At 43.5% G+C, this 12,966-nt stretch overlaps 7 protein-coding genes across 7 annotated transcripts; 3 read left to right on the plus strand and 4 right to left on the minus strand.

The window, feature by feature from the left end:
• Positions 1–138: 138 nt before the first annotated feature.
• Positions 139–1,548, plus strand: SAMD00019534_094720 (hypothetical protein; the record flags this gene model as incomplete). The annotated part of the gene is made up of 1 exon (XM_012895397.1): positions 139–1,548. The coding sequence occupies one exon, from the start codon at positions 139–141 to the stop codon at positions 1,546–1,548; it is 1,410 nt and encodes a 469-aa protein (XP_012750851.1).
• Positions 1,549–1,808: 260 nt separating this feature from the next.
• On the minus strand, positions 1,809–2,185 carry SAMD00019534_094730 (hypothetical protein; the record flags this gene model as incomplete). The annotated part of the gene is made up of 2 exons (XM_012895398.1): positions 1,809–1,952; positions 2,012–2,185. 2 exons carry the CDS (start codon positions 2,183–2,185, stop codon positions 1,809–1,811), a joined length of 318 nt encoding a protein of 105 aa, XP_012750852.1.
• Positions 2,186–2,477: 292 nt separating this feature from the next.
• SAMD00019534_094740 (hypothetical protein) lies at positions 2,478–3,349 on the minus strand (the record flags this gene model as incomplete). The annotated part of the gene is made up of 3 exons (XM_012895399.1): positions 2,478–2,716; positions 2,782–3,151; positions 3,230–3,349. 3 exons carry the CDS (start codon positions 3,347–3,349, stop codon positions 2,478–2,480), a joined length of 729 nt encoding a protein of 242 aa, XP_012750853.1.
• A 558-nt stretch (positions 3,350–3,907) lies between these two features.
• SAMD00019534_094750 (hypothetical protein) lies at positions 3,908–4,632 on the plus strand (the record flags this gene model as incomplete). The annotated part of the gene is made up of 2 exons (XM_012895400.1): positions 3,908–4,405; positions 4,468–4,632. Coding segments are annotated over 2 exons (663 nt in total), but the record flags the coding sequence as incomplete, so codon positions are not given.
• Positions 4,633–5,984: 1,352 nt separating this feature from the next.
• On the plus strand, positions 5,985–7,725 carry SAMD00019534_094760 (hypothetical protein; the record flags this gene model as incomplete). The annotated part of the gene is made up of 4 exons (XM_012895401.1): positions 5,985–6,035; positions 6,119–6,371; positions 6,442–6,611; positions 6,691–7,725. 4 exons carry the CDS (start codon positions 5,985–5,987, stop codon positions 7,723–7,725), a joined length of 1,509 nt encoding a protein of 502 aa, XP_012750855.1.
• A 133-nt stretch (positions 7,726–7,858) lies between these two features.
• Positions 7,859–9,082, minus strand: SAMD00019534_094770 (hypothetical protein; the record flags this gene model as incomplete). The annotated part of the gene is made up of 1 exon (XM_012895402.1): positions 7,859–9,082. The coding sequence occupies one exon, from the start codon at positions 9,080–9,082 to the stop codon at positions 7,859–7,861; it is 1,224 nt and encodes a 407-aa protein (XP_012750856.1).
• A 2,422-nt stretch (positions 9,083–11,504) lies between these two features.
• Positions 11,505–12,698, minus strand: SAMD00019534_094780 (hypothetical protein; the record flags this gene model as incomplete). The annotated part of the gene is made up of 4 exons (XM_012895403.1): positions 11,505–11,581; positions 11,666–11,860; positions 12,010–12,151; positions 12,336–12,698. 4 exons carry the CDS (start codon positions 12,696–12,698, stop codon positions 11,505–11,507), a joined length of 777 nt encoding a protein of 258 aa, XP_012750857.1.
• Between the last annotated feature and the right edge of the window lie 268 nt (positions 12,699–12,966).

Here is a 12,966-nt window from a genome sequence, read left to right on the forward strand (position 1 = left end):
AGTCGTCGTCGCAAGTCGTCCACATCGGACGCCAGCATCAAGAAGAGACACCGTCGCACAGCATCGGAGATTGAGCGCGCATTCAAATGTCATGTTGCCGCGTGCAACAAGTCGTACGGCACTGAGGGTGCACTCAAGATGCACATCAAGCTCAAGCATCCAGGCGCCAAGATCCCCAACTCATACACATCGCCCACGCTCAACAGCGGCGTGCCATTCTACCCTCCACGTATCTCGCCCTATGTCTTGGGCCAGTACGGCTCAAACTTGGCCGACCTGCCCAAGGAGTTGATATACAACGCAACCCAAGCACAACAACAACAGCAGCAACAAATACAGCATCAACAACAACAGCAACAGGCTGTAGCATATGGCCAAGCTGGAATCATTCCAGCCCAACAACAACAATACCAACCCGCCCAACCTATTTATTCCAAGTCTCCACGCACCCTCCTCCCCAACAACCTCGCTCTGTCCCTGTCTGGCGGTCTCATTGACTCACCCCAGGTACAGCAACAGCAACAACAACCTGAGCCAACACCCCAGGTCTACAAGTTCTCCGACTTGCCAGCCATATCCCTGCGCATTGGCGCATGGGAGAAGCAGTCCAACTTCTGCGGCGACCTGGTGGCGCGCTTCTCCTACACCGAGCGCAAGTTCATGTGGGAGATATTCAATCAGGCAGCATCGCTCACCAAGATGGAAATCTACTTTGACGATATATCATCGATGGATCTCCGCCAACTGAGCGACGATCGCGTCGAGTTGACATTCACCGTCAGCCAGGCCCCACATTTCTTTGAGGCCAAGTTTGACACGCAGGCCGCCATGACATACAAGGCTTGCAACGACTTTACTGGCGGCGAGGCGACCACCGGCCGCACCCATTCGTTGTGCTTTGTCCGCAACGCACTGGCCAATCCTTTGGACGCTCTGGCGGCAACCGACCCCAAGTTCAGAATTTTTGTCGACGCAGCCAACCTCAACCTGCACGATGTCGTCCCATCCAGCTCACCCAAACAACAGATGTTCATCTCGCAGTCCACCCCAGTGCCTGTAGCCATTCAACAACAGCTGCCCTACCTCGATCTTGAGCGTGTGCCCGTCATGCCCATCAGCCTCACCCCTGCCGACATCTCACCAATCATTGCCGCGCCCCCTGTTATCCCCAGTCCGGCCTCATCCACCTCCTCCACAAGCTCGCTCGAGGTCGTAAATTATCCAACTCCAACAACACCTGGCCAACAACAACAACCACCTCAACAGCAACAGTCGTTCGATCAACAGCAGCAGCAGTCGCAGCAGAACCATCAACAACAATTATATTATAACAAACAACATTCGTCATCAAGCCTTGGCGGTGAGGTGCCAGAGCTGTCAGGCGATGCCACCGACTCACTGATATCGTCGCTCGACCAGCCTGCACAGCTATTCGCGTCATCCGACCTCAGCAAGTGCTTCAACGACATTGCTCTCTGCAGTCCGGCCATCACGGGCATGCCAAACAATCCTGCTGCCATGGTGCACAGGGATCAACCTACCTTGTGACTGTGGTAGGTCTGCCCAGCCAGCCAGCCAGCCAGCCAGCCAGCCCAACAAGCAAGCAAGCATACCAAATCACATGGTCTACGACGACGACGACCTTATGACGCGATGCCCATGCGATATATATACGAACGAAGCGACCGAGCACACACATCGACATGTACCACAACACAACCAGTTGTAGTTGTTGCCATGGCAACAAGCAACAAACAAACAAACAAATATATACATGTACATACATATACTACTTTATACTTTATACCTTATAGTTCATCCTTTGGTTTAGTTGCCCTATTGTGTTCCTTTGTCCTTGTGTCCAAGTACTCAAAGAACAAGTCAACGAGTTGATGTGGTCTCTCCTCATTAGCCTTCAGCTTCCATGATATCAAATCCTCCAATGCATTACCCTATCATGTTGTCAGTCAGTCATTCATTCAATCAATCAATCTCAATCTACCGGACATACCAAGGGTAGAAGAGACATGCCCGCCTCACGGTAGTAACGGTGCAACTCAAGTGTGTCATGACCAATGATGTGATGGACAAATGATGAGCAGAATGATTCAGCCATCTGGTGCTCTTTGAGCTTTGCCAGAGCAGTATCATAACATGATTCTCTAATATATTTGAACAATGTCATTGTGATCTTTGTATCATCTGAATAATCTGCATTACGTCTTTGTTGTTGTTGTTGTCTTTGTTGTCCATATGTCAATGTCAGGAACAACAATATAAATACTAAACAGTGCTTCATTATTATCTCTATCTTATTCTTTATCTCTATGTTGTGTCTTGCGAGAATTGAATGAGTGAATGAGCTTCGACTTCAACTTTTTGAAAAGGGGGCGACATCAGCTGAAGCAGTTCAGTCTGTGCCACTCTCTCCACATAACTAGAGTGTGGCGGCTAAGACTGCATGATCTGGCGTGTTATTATTTCATGCGTCTGAGATCGTCATCATTTCCAAACACCTTGAATGCCTGTATCGGAGTCATGAACCAAACCTCTTCATCACCATCGTGCTCAATTTCTTCGGCCATGTACTGATACCATCTCTCTATTTTCTGGCGTTGGCTCTTGCTGTACTCCTCTCCGGCATCATCTCCATTGTCTTCATATAGGAACACAGCCATTTGTTCTTGAGTGATCTGTTTGATGCGAGTGATAAACTCTGTTGCGGCGACGTGTCAGTTTGTTGTTATGAATACACATTAACGGACAGGTGGTAGAACATACTGTTGGCAACTACCGAGGTCTTCTCCAAACAATTGGAGATGTCGATACCAATCATGTTGGCGATGATCACATGCTGCTCAGTTGGAATCACTTGTATCAGCTTCTTGAAGTTCTTGTGGACCATGGGAGCAGGTGTCAATATGTCGTCCTGGTTATCAGATGCGAGCACCACATCCGACTCTTTGATTTGCCGCAGCAATGTGTTGATTTTCCGAGCATAGTCAGTCGGATGCTCCAGTGACGCACGATCTGGCATTTGCAATATCTCTGGAAAGTACAGAGAGGCAACTGGATCCGCTCTTTCAATGTCTCTCACGTCATTGGCATCGATTCTCTGGCGAAGTGGCAGGTATCCAGTGTGGCTTTCTCTCTGTGCGTATGTGTGGGTGTGTGTCATTGTCAGCAAGTTGTAGGTCTCGAGCACCCGGCATTGTTCTTGCGAACTTACCAGATATTGCTTGTGTTGGACGATCGATCTGAAAATCTGGTAGAGAGCATTCTCAACGATACGATGGAGAAAGACAACTGTGGTCATGTAGACAGTTGGAACGCCGACAGATTTCAACATGTTACCAACAAAAGCTGTGGGAAACACAACTAGAGGGTATTCCTCCTGCTCTCCAGTATGGTATCTCTCCAAAGCTTTGCATGAAGATTCCAAGCAAAAGAAGGCAGTTTCCATGTCAACCTGCAAGAGGTCGATCAGGCTTTCGGCCAGATGTCTACATCGAACAGTGGTGTGTTCTTGGGTCGTCATTCGTTGTATTGAATTGTTGAGCACTCGTGAAACAAAATCTCTCTGCAACATGGCTATTGACTCCAACCCAGCCAAGGTTATGTCCAGCGGCTGGGTATAGCTGTCGCACAATGCATGAACAATTTCATGCTTCCTATGTATGTACGCATACTCCTTTTCATATCGGACCTCCAGTGTAAACTTTGTTCCTGGTATCTTATGTGTATTTGTTGTCATCTTCATGAAAAGGTTGCAAATTTGCCTGACTTTTTGAAGACTCCCCCCTTAGACAAGTTCACTCTTTCGATAATTCATTCATTAACTCGCTCGCTAATTCAAATACAGATAATAGATCCACATATATATATATAAAGAGGACAAACAATGACAAGTCAACTACTACAACATGCTGATGAACCTTTAATGGACCATCTGGGGTCAAAGGACTTTAAGGATGTTTATGAACCAGCACAGGACTCTTACTTGTTCATTGACTCTTTGAAGAAGGATGTAGAGTTTATAAGACGTTTGAAACCGACTGTTGCAGTGGAGATTGGTTCAGGCAGTGGATTCGTCATTACATATCTATCAATGCTAATACAACGTGAATTGAACACTCATGTGCATTGCATGGCCACAGATATCAATCCTGCTGCGACACTCGTCACAACAAGAACTGCTCAACACAATAATATAATGTTGGATGTTGTCAATACTTCATTCCTGAGTGGTATTGATCGCCTTCGAGGCAAGGTCGACGTACTCCTCTTCAATCCACCCTACGTGCCCACGCCCTCTGAAGAGATTGCCGAGGGTGGCATCGTAGCCTCCTGGGCAGGCGGCATAGATGGACGAGAGGTCATAGACCAATTGTTGCCTCAGATTAAAGTATGTACACTCCACTTTGACCATGATCGTGTGGCCATCTAACTCGACCCGCATCACATTAGGACATACTCTCACCAAAAGGTTGCTTATACATGGTGTTGGTCGAGGAGAACAAACCACAAGAGGTGGCAACAATATTGAAGAAGGATGGATTCAAACATGGAGTTGTTGGTCAGCGTCTTGCCTACAATGAGAGATTATACATAATCAAGTTCTTCAGAGATTGATCAATCAATCAATCAATCAACTCACTCACTCACTCACTTGGTTGACTGTGTAGCGCCAACATGTGTGATCGAACTTCCAGCACCCAAATGTTCATTGCAACATGCTCTAAGTACAGAGAAAGAGAAGGAATGTGGGGAACGCGTAGTATGGGGGTAGGACAGCCCATAATCGACATCAGTATCCCCATCATCAATCATTGTCCACCGATTCTCTCTGCAATCACCCACTCTCTCAATCAAGGTAGAGTGGCGCACATTGATGACCACCTACATCCATCACTCCTCCACATCAGTCAATCAATCAATCAATCAATCAATCATTATAGTTCGTCATTCGAAACACTCTCTCTTAACTTGTCAAAGTGTATCCTATAATGTCATGTCATGTGATTGATTGCTCGCTTCCAACCCCCAACCCCGCCCGCCAAGGGTTGACCAGCCATTACCCAACACACACAACATCGATGACCACTACCACTACCACCCCCAACACGACACCACACACTGATCAGTCGCGACTGTTGTCAAGTTCACAGCACAGCTTAGAAAGGAATCATTCAATCAACCATTGTTGGGTATTGATGGAACAGTCAAGTTAGACATTCTTGCCATTTATAGACCCGAGCGTCGTCCTAGAGACAATATTCAGTCAATCACTCAATCAACATTGCTGGTGCCAATACTAAATACTCTCATTACTCAATCAATCATTCAATCAACATCATTTTCAGACACAGTATGCTTGTTGGCGCTTTGATTGGCAATTGTCTGAATGCTTGAATGAATGAATGAATGAATGAACATATACATACAACACACATCGACCACACCATGAAGTGGATCCTACCAATCTCACTGGCGGAGACTACTTGGACAATGTCGTCTCTCCCTGAATGTAGGCTCTCATTCACACTCAGCACTCTTCCTGTCACTCGCCTACCCCTCCTCCCCCAGTCTTACACTTACACTTACACCAACACTGCTGCTTCTGCTGTTGCTGTTGCTGTTGCTCTTTAAAGAACGCTGCGCCAACGCCACACACTCTTTCTCCTTCTCCAGCCTCCACCACTCTACCCTTGTTATAATAATACCCTTGACGTGTAGGCTGTATAATCCACATGGATTGCAAAAGAAGCGTATCAACTACTACTCCGACTACACCTCCTTCATCCACACCCCTCCCGCTCACCTTCTACCGGTCTGTCTCCTCCGTCCCATCATTCATTCTCATTTCCCCGGCTGTTTAAATATCCAACCTCCATTCCAGTACCAGAGTCCATCAATTATTTCCAGCCCTCAATCAGCCAATCATCCCATCCCAATAACCGTCCAACAACAACATCCATCCATCCATGATTCTCCTAACCCTAGTTCTTATCTTCAGCATCCTGTTGATCATCAAGGTATGTTCATTCATGAACACATGACCCCCCATCCCTCAAGTCACAATCAGGAATCATTCCACTAACCATTCAACCAATGATAGTATAAGAGGAGAGCTGATATGCCTCCAGGACCAATGCCCCTTCCTATTATTGGTAATTTACATCAACTTAGTACGGCGCCACATTTGGCCTTGCAAAAGTTGTCCCAGATCTATGGCGGAGCAATGACATTGTACATGGGCAACATCCCAACTGTGATCATCACCGATCCCGACTACATCAAAGAGGTGATCATCCAACAATCCGACAACACAACCGATCGCTTCGTCTCCGAGACAGCACGCATCATTGGAAGTATGTACTGTTCTTCCCCATCATTCAATCAATCAATCAAACATAATGCTAACATGTTCATCATATCAAGATGACAAAGACATCTTGTTCTCCAATGGTGCCTACTGGAAGAAGTATAGGTTCATCCTGGCCTCATGTTTCACTCGCATGAAGTCCCATCTCACCATCATGGACAAGATCCAAGAAGAGACTACCAAGCTGATGGACGCATTCCAAGTCCACGCCGAGAGTGGTGAGAATGTGAGTGTCCATCAATCAATCAATCTCTCGTCCTTGAGTCATACTAACCAGGACCAATCAATCAATCAATCAAAAATAGGTATCTCCACGATTCTTATTCAAACAATATACAAGCAATGTGATACTGGGAATGTTGTTTGGACAACGTTCAGACTATTTTGAGAAGTACCATGATGTGATCAAGGCAGTTGATCTGGTGGAGAAGGAACTGGCTGTTGGTAATATTCCAGATTTGTTGCCATTCCTCTCATATTTCTATCGTGAAAGTCGTAGCAATCTCCAATCAGCACTGGAACGCGTGTGGCACTACAGCAAACTGTCACTGGATGAGCATCGCCGCGACCTGCAATCAGACCCACATCGCGTGTCCGACATGATGGACCTAATGATCCACGCTATCCATAAGAGTGACAACCCATCATTCTTTGACGATGAGGGTCTTGTGCGCGTATGCTCCGATCTGCTCATCTCTGGCACAGAGACATCGTCGTCCACACTCGAGTGGCTGCTGCTATTCCTGGTCAACAATCCAAACTACATGGAAAAGGTCAGATGTGAGATCAATGATGCGATGACCCATGCCCCGGCTGGCGAACAATCGATGGACCTGTCACGACGATCACAAACACCATTCCTCAACGCGTGCATCAAGGAAGCACTCCGAATCCGCCCAGTTGGTGCACTATCCCTGCCACGTCGGACAACATCCGATGTCAAGATTGGACCATACACCATCCCGGCCGCCACACAAGTGATCACCAATGTATATGGTCTGGCAATGAGTCCTGAGCTATGGTCACAACCGGAGGAGTTCAATCCATATCGTTGGATGGACAATAACAACAACAACAATGATGTGGAGTACAAGTTCATTCCATTTGGTGTTGGACCGAGATCGTGTGTTGGATCAAACCTGGCCAAGGATGAGATTTATCTTTGTATCTCCAACCTCATACTCCGATTCAACTTTGAGACCATCGACGGCGTGTCACTGGATGAAGAGGGCAAGTTTGGCATCGCACTTACCTGCAAGCAATACCAACTCAAGATCAAGCCAATCACACAAACAATATCCATCAATGCCCAGGGCACAGCAATGATCACTCGTGGATAATAATATATTTATAATTAATTAAATGTCGATATATTTATTTATTTAATAATATTTGGAATAACTCCAGATTATTTGGTTTGATCATTTGTGTGATTGAGTATTTGGAATAATTCCAGCAGGGTGATCACAAGACTTAAATTGGAATATAGTTCTCTTTTTGTTTGTTCCTGATGATGATGATCGAGAGACCAATGATGCCGGCCACTCCAACAAGTGTCGCTGCTACAATGCCTACGATGGCACCGGTGCTAAGTCCTTTGTCATGTGGTTTGTGGTGTGGTGATGGCATGTCACAAGCCTCATCTGCATCACCACCATATATATCACATTGATTGTCAGCATCACAATCAATCAACTTTGATCCACTGGTGTTCTCGATGTTGTTCAAAGTGATGTTGCCCTTTGAACATTGAATATTACTGTTGTCATACAATGATGATGCTGAGCCAAATGTCACTTGACCAATGATCACATCGGAAGAGTCAAAGTAGAATGTCGTTGTTTGATTATACGTGTTGTCTTGGATGGTGCTGTTTGACATTGTCATGTTTGAAAGAATACCATGTACAAGGTATCCATTGATATTGTTACTGGTGAACACTGAGCCCTGGATGGTTGCATTGGTGCGCTGAATGGTGAGCACGCTGTACAAGTTGGCGTTGGTGTCGATGATGTCGTTGGTCATGTTGATTGATCCGGCAGTCTGAAGGATCAACGACATGAACTTGATACCAATCATTCGATTGTTGATGATCAAACAGTTTTGGATTGTTGTTGTGGTCGAGTCCAGTTGGAAGAGGTTGTAGAACACTCTGTTGAAGTGTATGTAGGAGTAGTTGAACATGACGTTCGAGTTGATGCCATAGACCAGGGTGTCGCCAGTGTTGTTGGTGAAGAATGATTTAGAGAATACCAAGTCATACTGGAACACCTCAAAGAGGCCGATGGTGGGTCCGGTCACACTGTTCTTGATGCTGCACAAGTTCAAAGTGAGTGATGACTTTGGTGCTGGGGTGCCATTGTATTGATTGGACAATGATATCGCTCCGTAGAATACAGAGTTGAAGTTTGAGATGGTGACATTGTTCAACACAATGTTGGCCAGGTTGACGTAAGAGGTGATTGATCCATTGATCAAAGTCATGTTATTGAGTGTCAGACTGGTGGGCGGGAGCAGGACTGTCGTATCGGCTTGGGTCATGTTGATGAATACGTTGGTGACCAGAGTGAGATCAATGATCACATCGCCTGGGGTGGTTGGCAATCGGCCCATTGTAACATTGAGTGATATTGGATTTAGTTGAGCATTGCCATTTTGAGACAGGTAGACACCTGATGCCAACACAATGTTCAGCATCGAGTCAATGGGATTGGGTACTAATGTTTTATATACAGTGAATGCAGATGATATGTTTGGACATGCTTGATTGAGTGATGAAGTTGTTCCACATTGAGCTGATCCAGTATTTGTAGATTGTGGATCAACATATATTGTTGTAATTGTTTGTTGTTGGCTGTTGGCAAGTCCTAACAACAATGTAATTGTTATTATAATTAGAGTATCTTTATTCATTCTTTCAATCAAACTATAATATAAACAACAATGAACAAATAGGATTCTAGTTGATGTATTTATTAGTTGCGGTCAAAGAAGCTCAGTTTCTGGAATTAGCAAGTGATGGGGTGAATTTTATTTTAATTCTTGTTTCTTGGTCCCAAGAGACGTTCGCTCGATCAAATCAAAGATATTTAAGATTTTAAACTTAATCTTAACTTACAAATAATTGTGGGTGGACAAATCAATTCGATCAACATCACTTGACTATCAGGGATGGTTCAATGTTCATTCGAGAACCATAAGTATCAGCCTTTTGAAATCATGGGTGGAATTTTCAATCAATTGATATAATTTTTAATGAAGACGAATAATTATTTATTGAATGGACTTGTATTGATTTCTTGCCTTTATCCTTTTGACAACTACTATGATAATGACAATAATGATGATTGCTCCAACTATACTACCAAGTACAATTCCTGCAATGTGACCAGTGCTAAGTTTGACTGGACATAGATGATGATGATTTCCATGAATGGAGCATCGATCATTAGGTGAACAATCAATCATGTTCATGTCTCCATTATCATTACCATCCACAACTACAATATTATTCAATGTAATATCACCTTGAGTACATTGTATAATATTATTTGGATGTACTGAACTATTGATGAATAATGAATTGTCCAATAATATATTATTGAGTAATATATTGTTTGTACCAGTGAATACAAATATATCAGATGTATAAATATCATAATAATTATTTGATAATGTACAATTATCCATTTGGAAGGATTGATATTGATCACTATAATCATATGATCCAATCATCACTCCATTTTTACCATTGATAGTATTGTTTGTGATGGTCGAGCCCTGTATAGTCATGTTTCCATTTGAATTTATCAAACTCAACATGTTAAAGTTACTGTCGAATGTTGAGTTTGTTATATCCATGTAGCTATAAAAATCTAAATTGATCATATTTGATTCTTTGTTTAAGTTGTTCAAAGTGAATGTGCAGTTGGATATCACTTGTGATGTCAACTCGCCACCCACATTGATAACACCATCCTTGAATGAGTTGCCATGAAATGATACACCATCCATTACAACATTGCCATTGTCAACTGATATGATTTGATAAGCAGAGTTGTTTGAGATTATTGTGTTGTAGATGTTGAGATCAAAGTAGAGGCAATCAATTATTGTGCCCAAGTATGATCCTTGGGTTATTGACCCACGGTTGAATGTGATTGATGATGGGTATGCTCCTGTTTCTCCATTCAAAGTGTTATGCCCCAACAAGATAGGTGTGACTCCAGAGATATTAGGGGGTATTCCTTTATAGACAATGTCCACATCATTGAGAACGATGGTAACCTGACCCAATATTGATGAGAATATGCATGCAGTTGCTTCATATTGTAGAGTGTAAGATTTGTCATACACTGTGGATAAGTGAATAATGGAGGATAGATAGTAACTAATGAATCAAATATCCTTCCTCCATAGTCGATTATCACTTCTTGGTTGCCTCTGTCTGATGATGGTCCAATCGTTACATTTAGACATGCTGTATTTATGTATGAGTTTCCATCAATAGGAGGGTAGGTACCCGGCGCCAATATGATGCTAAGTACAGAGTTGATAGGATTTGGTAGTAATGATGTATAACAATTGATTGCTGCATTGATGTTTGAACATGACATGTTGGTTGATGATTCCAATCCACATATTTTCGATCTATTACTCGAAGTTGGATCTACATAAAGTGTAGTTGTAGTTATGATCTGTTGTCCACCAACATTGATCACACCAAGAACTAATACTATTACAACAAATATTACACTCTTCATTATTATTACTTTGATTGATTGAGTACAATGTTAGGTTAGTGATTGATGTGAGTGATATAAGTGACGAGTGAAAGGTTGTTTGATGGAATGATTGATGAGGGAAATTTGACTGGGTACTTTGGCAAAGATTCATTCTGATGTTGGCTGACCAGGATCTTGGAATTCAAAGTACCCCTGGTGCCTCCCCATCCCGAGTCTCCGAGAGAGCCCCAATCAGAATTGCTAAATCAAATCAATGTTTGATGTTCAACTACCACCACACTGATTGATCGCGATATCACTCTGTTGATTGATTAGTTGATGGAGAAAGAGACCATCATCATGATAGTTTGACATACATAATACAGTTACAGTGATCAGTTTTTGACTGTAACTGGCTGTTGCTGTGATGCATCGTAGTTTATTTCATCATAGTTGGCAATACTCTTGATAGCTCTGTTTGTTGAATGATTGATTGATTGAGTCAAGTTTGTTAGTTAGTATGATTGGATTGAGTTGATTGTGATGAATGACATACGGTCAAAAGTAAAGGTATCGGATTTCTTCTGCTTGATGTTATCGCTCTGGAGTGATACAGTGGTACCGTTGTACTTCCACAATGGTTTGGCTGACACGATGAATTCCTCGAGTGAAGACTGTTGAACATTGAGCATCTCTGAAAGCATTGGAACTGTAATCGTCTGGTATGTGATCGACAAAACGCTAGCGATGACTATATTAATGAATGAGTGATGTTAGATCATGTCCTGTAATGTCATGTCGATCATAAGGTGTTTGTTTGTGTCGCTGTCACTGTCGCTGGATGTTGACATTGTTGCTGCGCTGTTGCTGATGAAGATGATGCTGATTAACGACACCTACAGTTCCTGACGCTCTCTGAGAAGCTTGGTATATTTGAAAAGAATGATTGATTAGCTTGGATATGCTCCCAAGCCTCCTTGAACTTGCATGTCTCCAACAAGTTGTTCAGTGTGAAGAGCTTCAGCAGTGGCTCCTCTTTTTGCTATATATTGATTGATTGATTGATTGGTACGTGTCGTGTTAGTGATGAAGATGATGTTGATGATGATGTTGTGTCGTGACTGACACACTCGCTCGCAGAGTGATCGCTCTCCATCTCCAGTGTGTCACCTCCAACGATCATTCATTCAAATGATTCAATCAATCAATCAATCAATCATTCATACCATTGAGAAAGGGATCATATATGAAAGGAATAGGAAATCGTTTGAAGGCAGGTTCATCAAGGCCTTTGCGAGCATCTTGGCGATGTTGTCCTTGTTGAGAGCAGTTGGGTTGAACTGATAGAGCTTGAGCAATGTGGAGTTGGCCTGGAACAGATAGATGTTCTCGGCGATCTGAATGTCGAGGAACTGCTCGAGCTTCTGAGCAATGTTGATGTTGTACGCATCGCCAATCAACTGTGTGATGTACTCGAGCTTGGCTGGCGTGCTCAATGTGTTCAGGTCGACGTTGAGCATCGAGTTCTCCTCCTCGCCTTGCTGAGCCTGTGGTTGCTGCACCTGTTGTTCCTGTTCAATATCTGACATATCTATACTATTATATTATTGGATTATCAAGATTGACTACTTATATGATATCGGATACACCCTAACCCTTGTATCTCTTCCCCCTCAGTGATGATCATCACTCTCGCCTCCCCCTTCGTTTCTCATCCAGAAACGTTACCACATCCCCACTTCCAATATGAATTTAATTTAATTTTTGTGCTATTCAACTCACTCCCTCAGTTCATTCGAGGGTTGGGTCCAAGCGAGCTTGTTGACTCTAACACTTGTGTGAGGGTATGTCTGTGAG

The sequence above is a fragment of the Acytostelium subglobosum genome, assembly GCF_000787575.1.
Source record: "Acytostelium subglobosum LB1 DNA, scaffold: scaffold22, whole genome shotgun sequence".
Taxonomy (NCBI): Eukaryota; Evosea; class Eumycetozoa; order Acytosteliales; family Acytosteliaceae; genus Acytostelium; species Acytostelium subglobosum.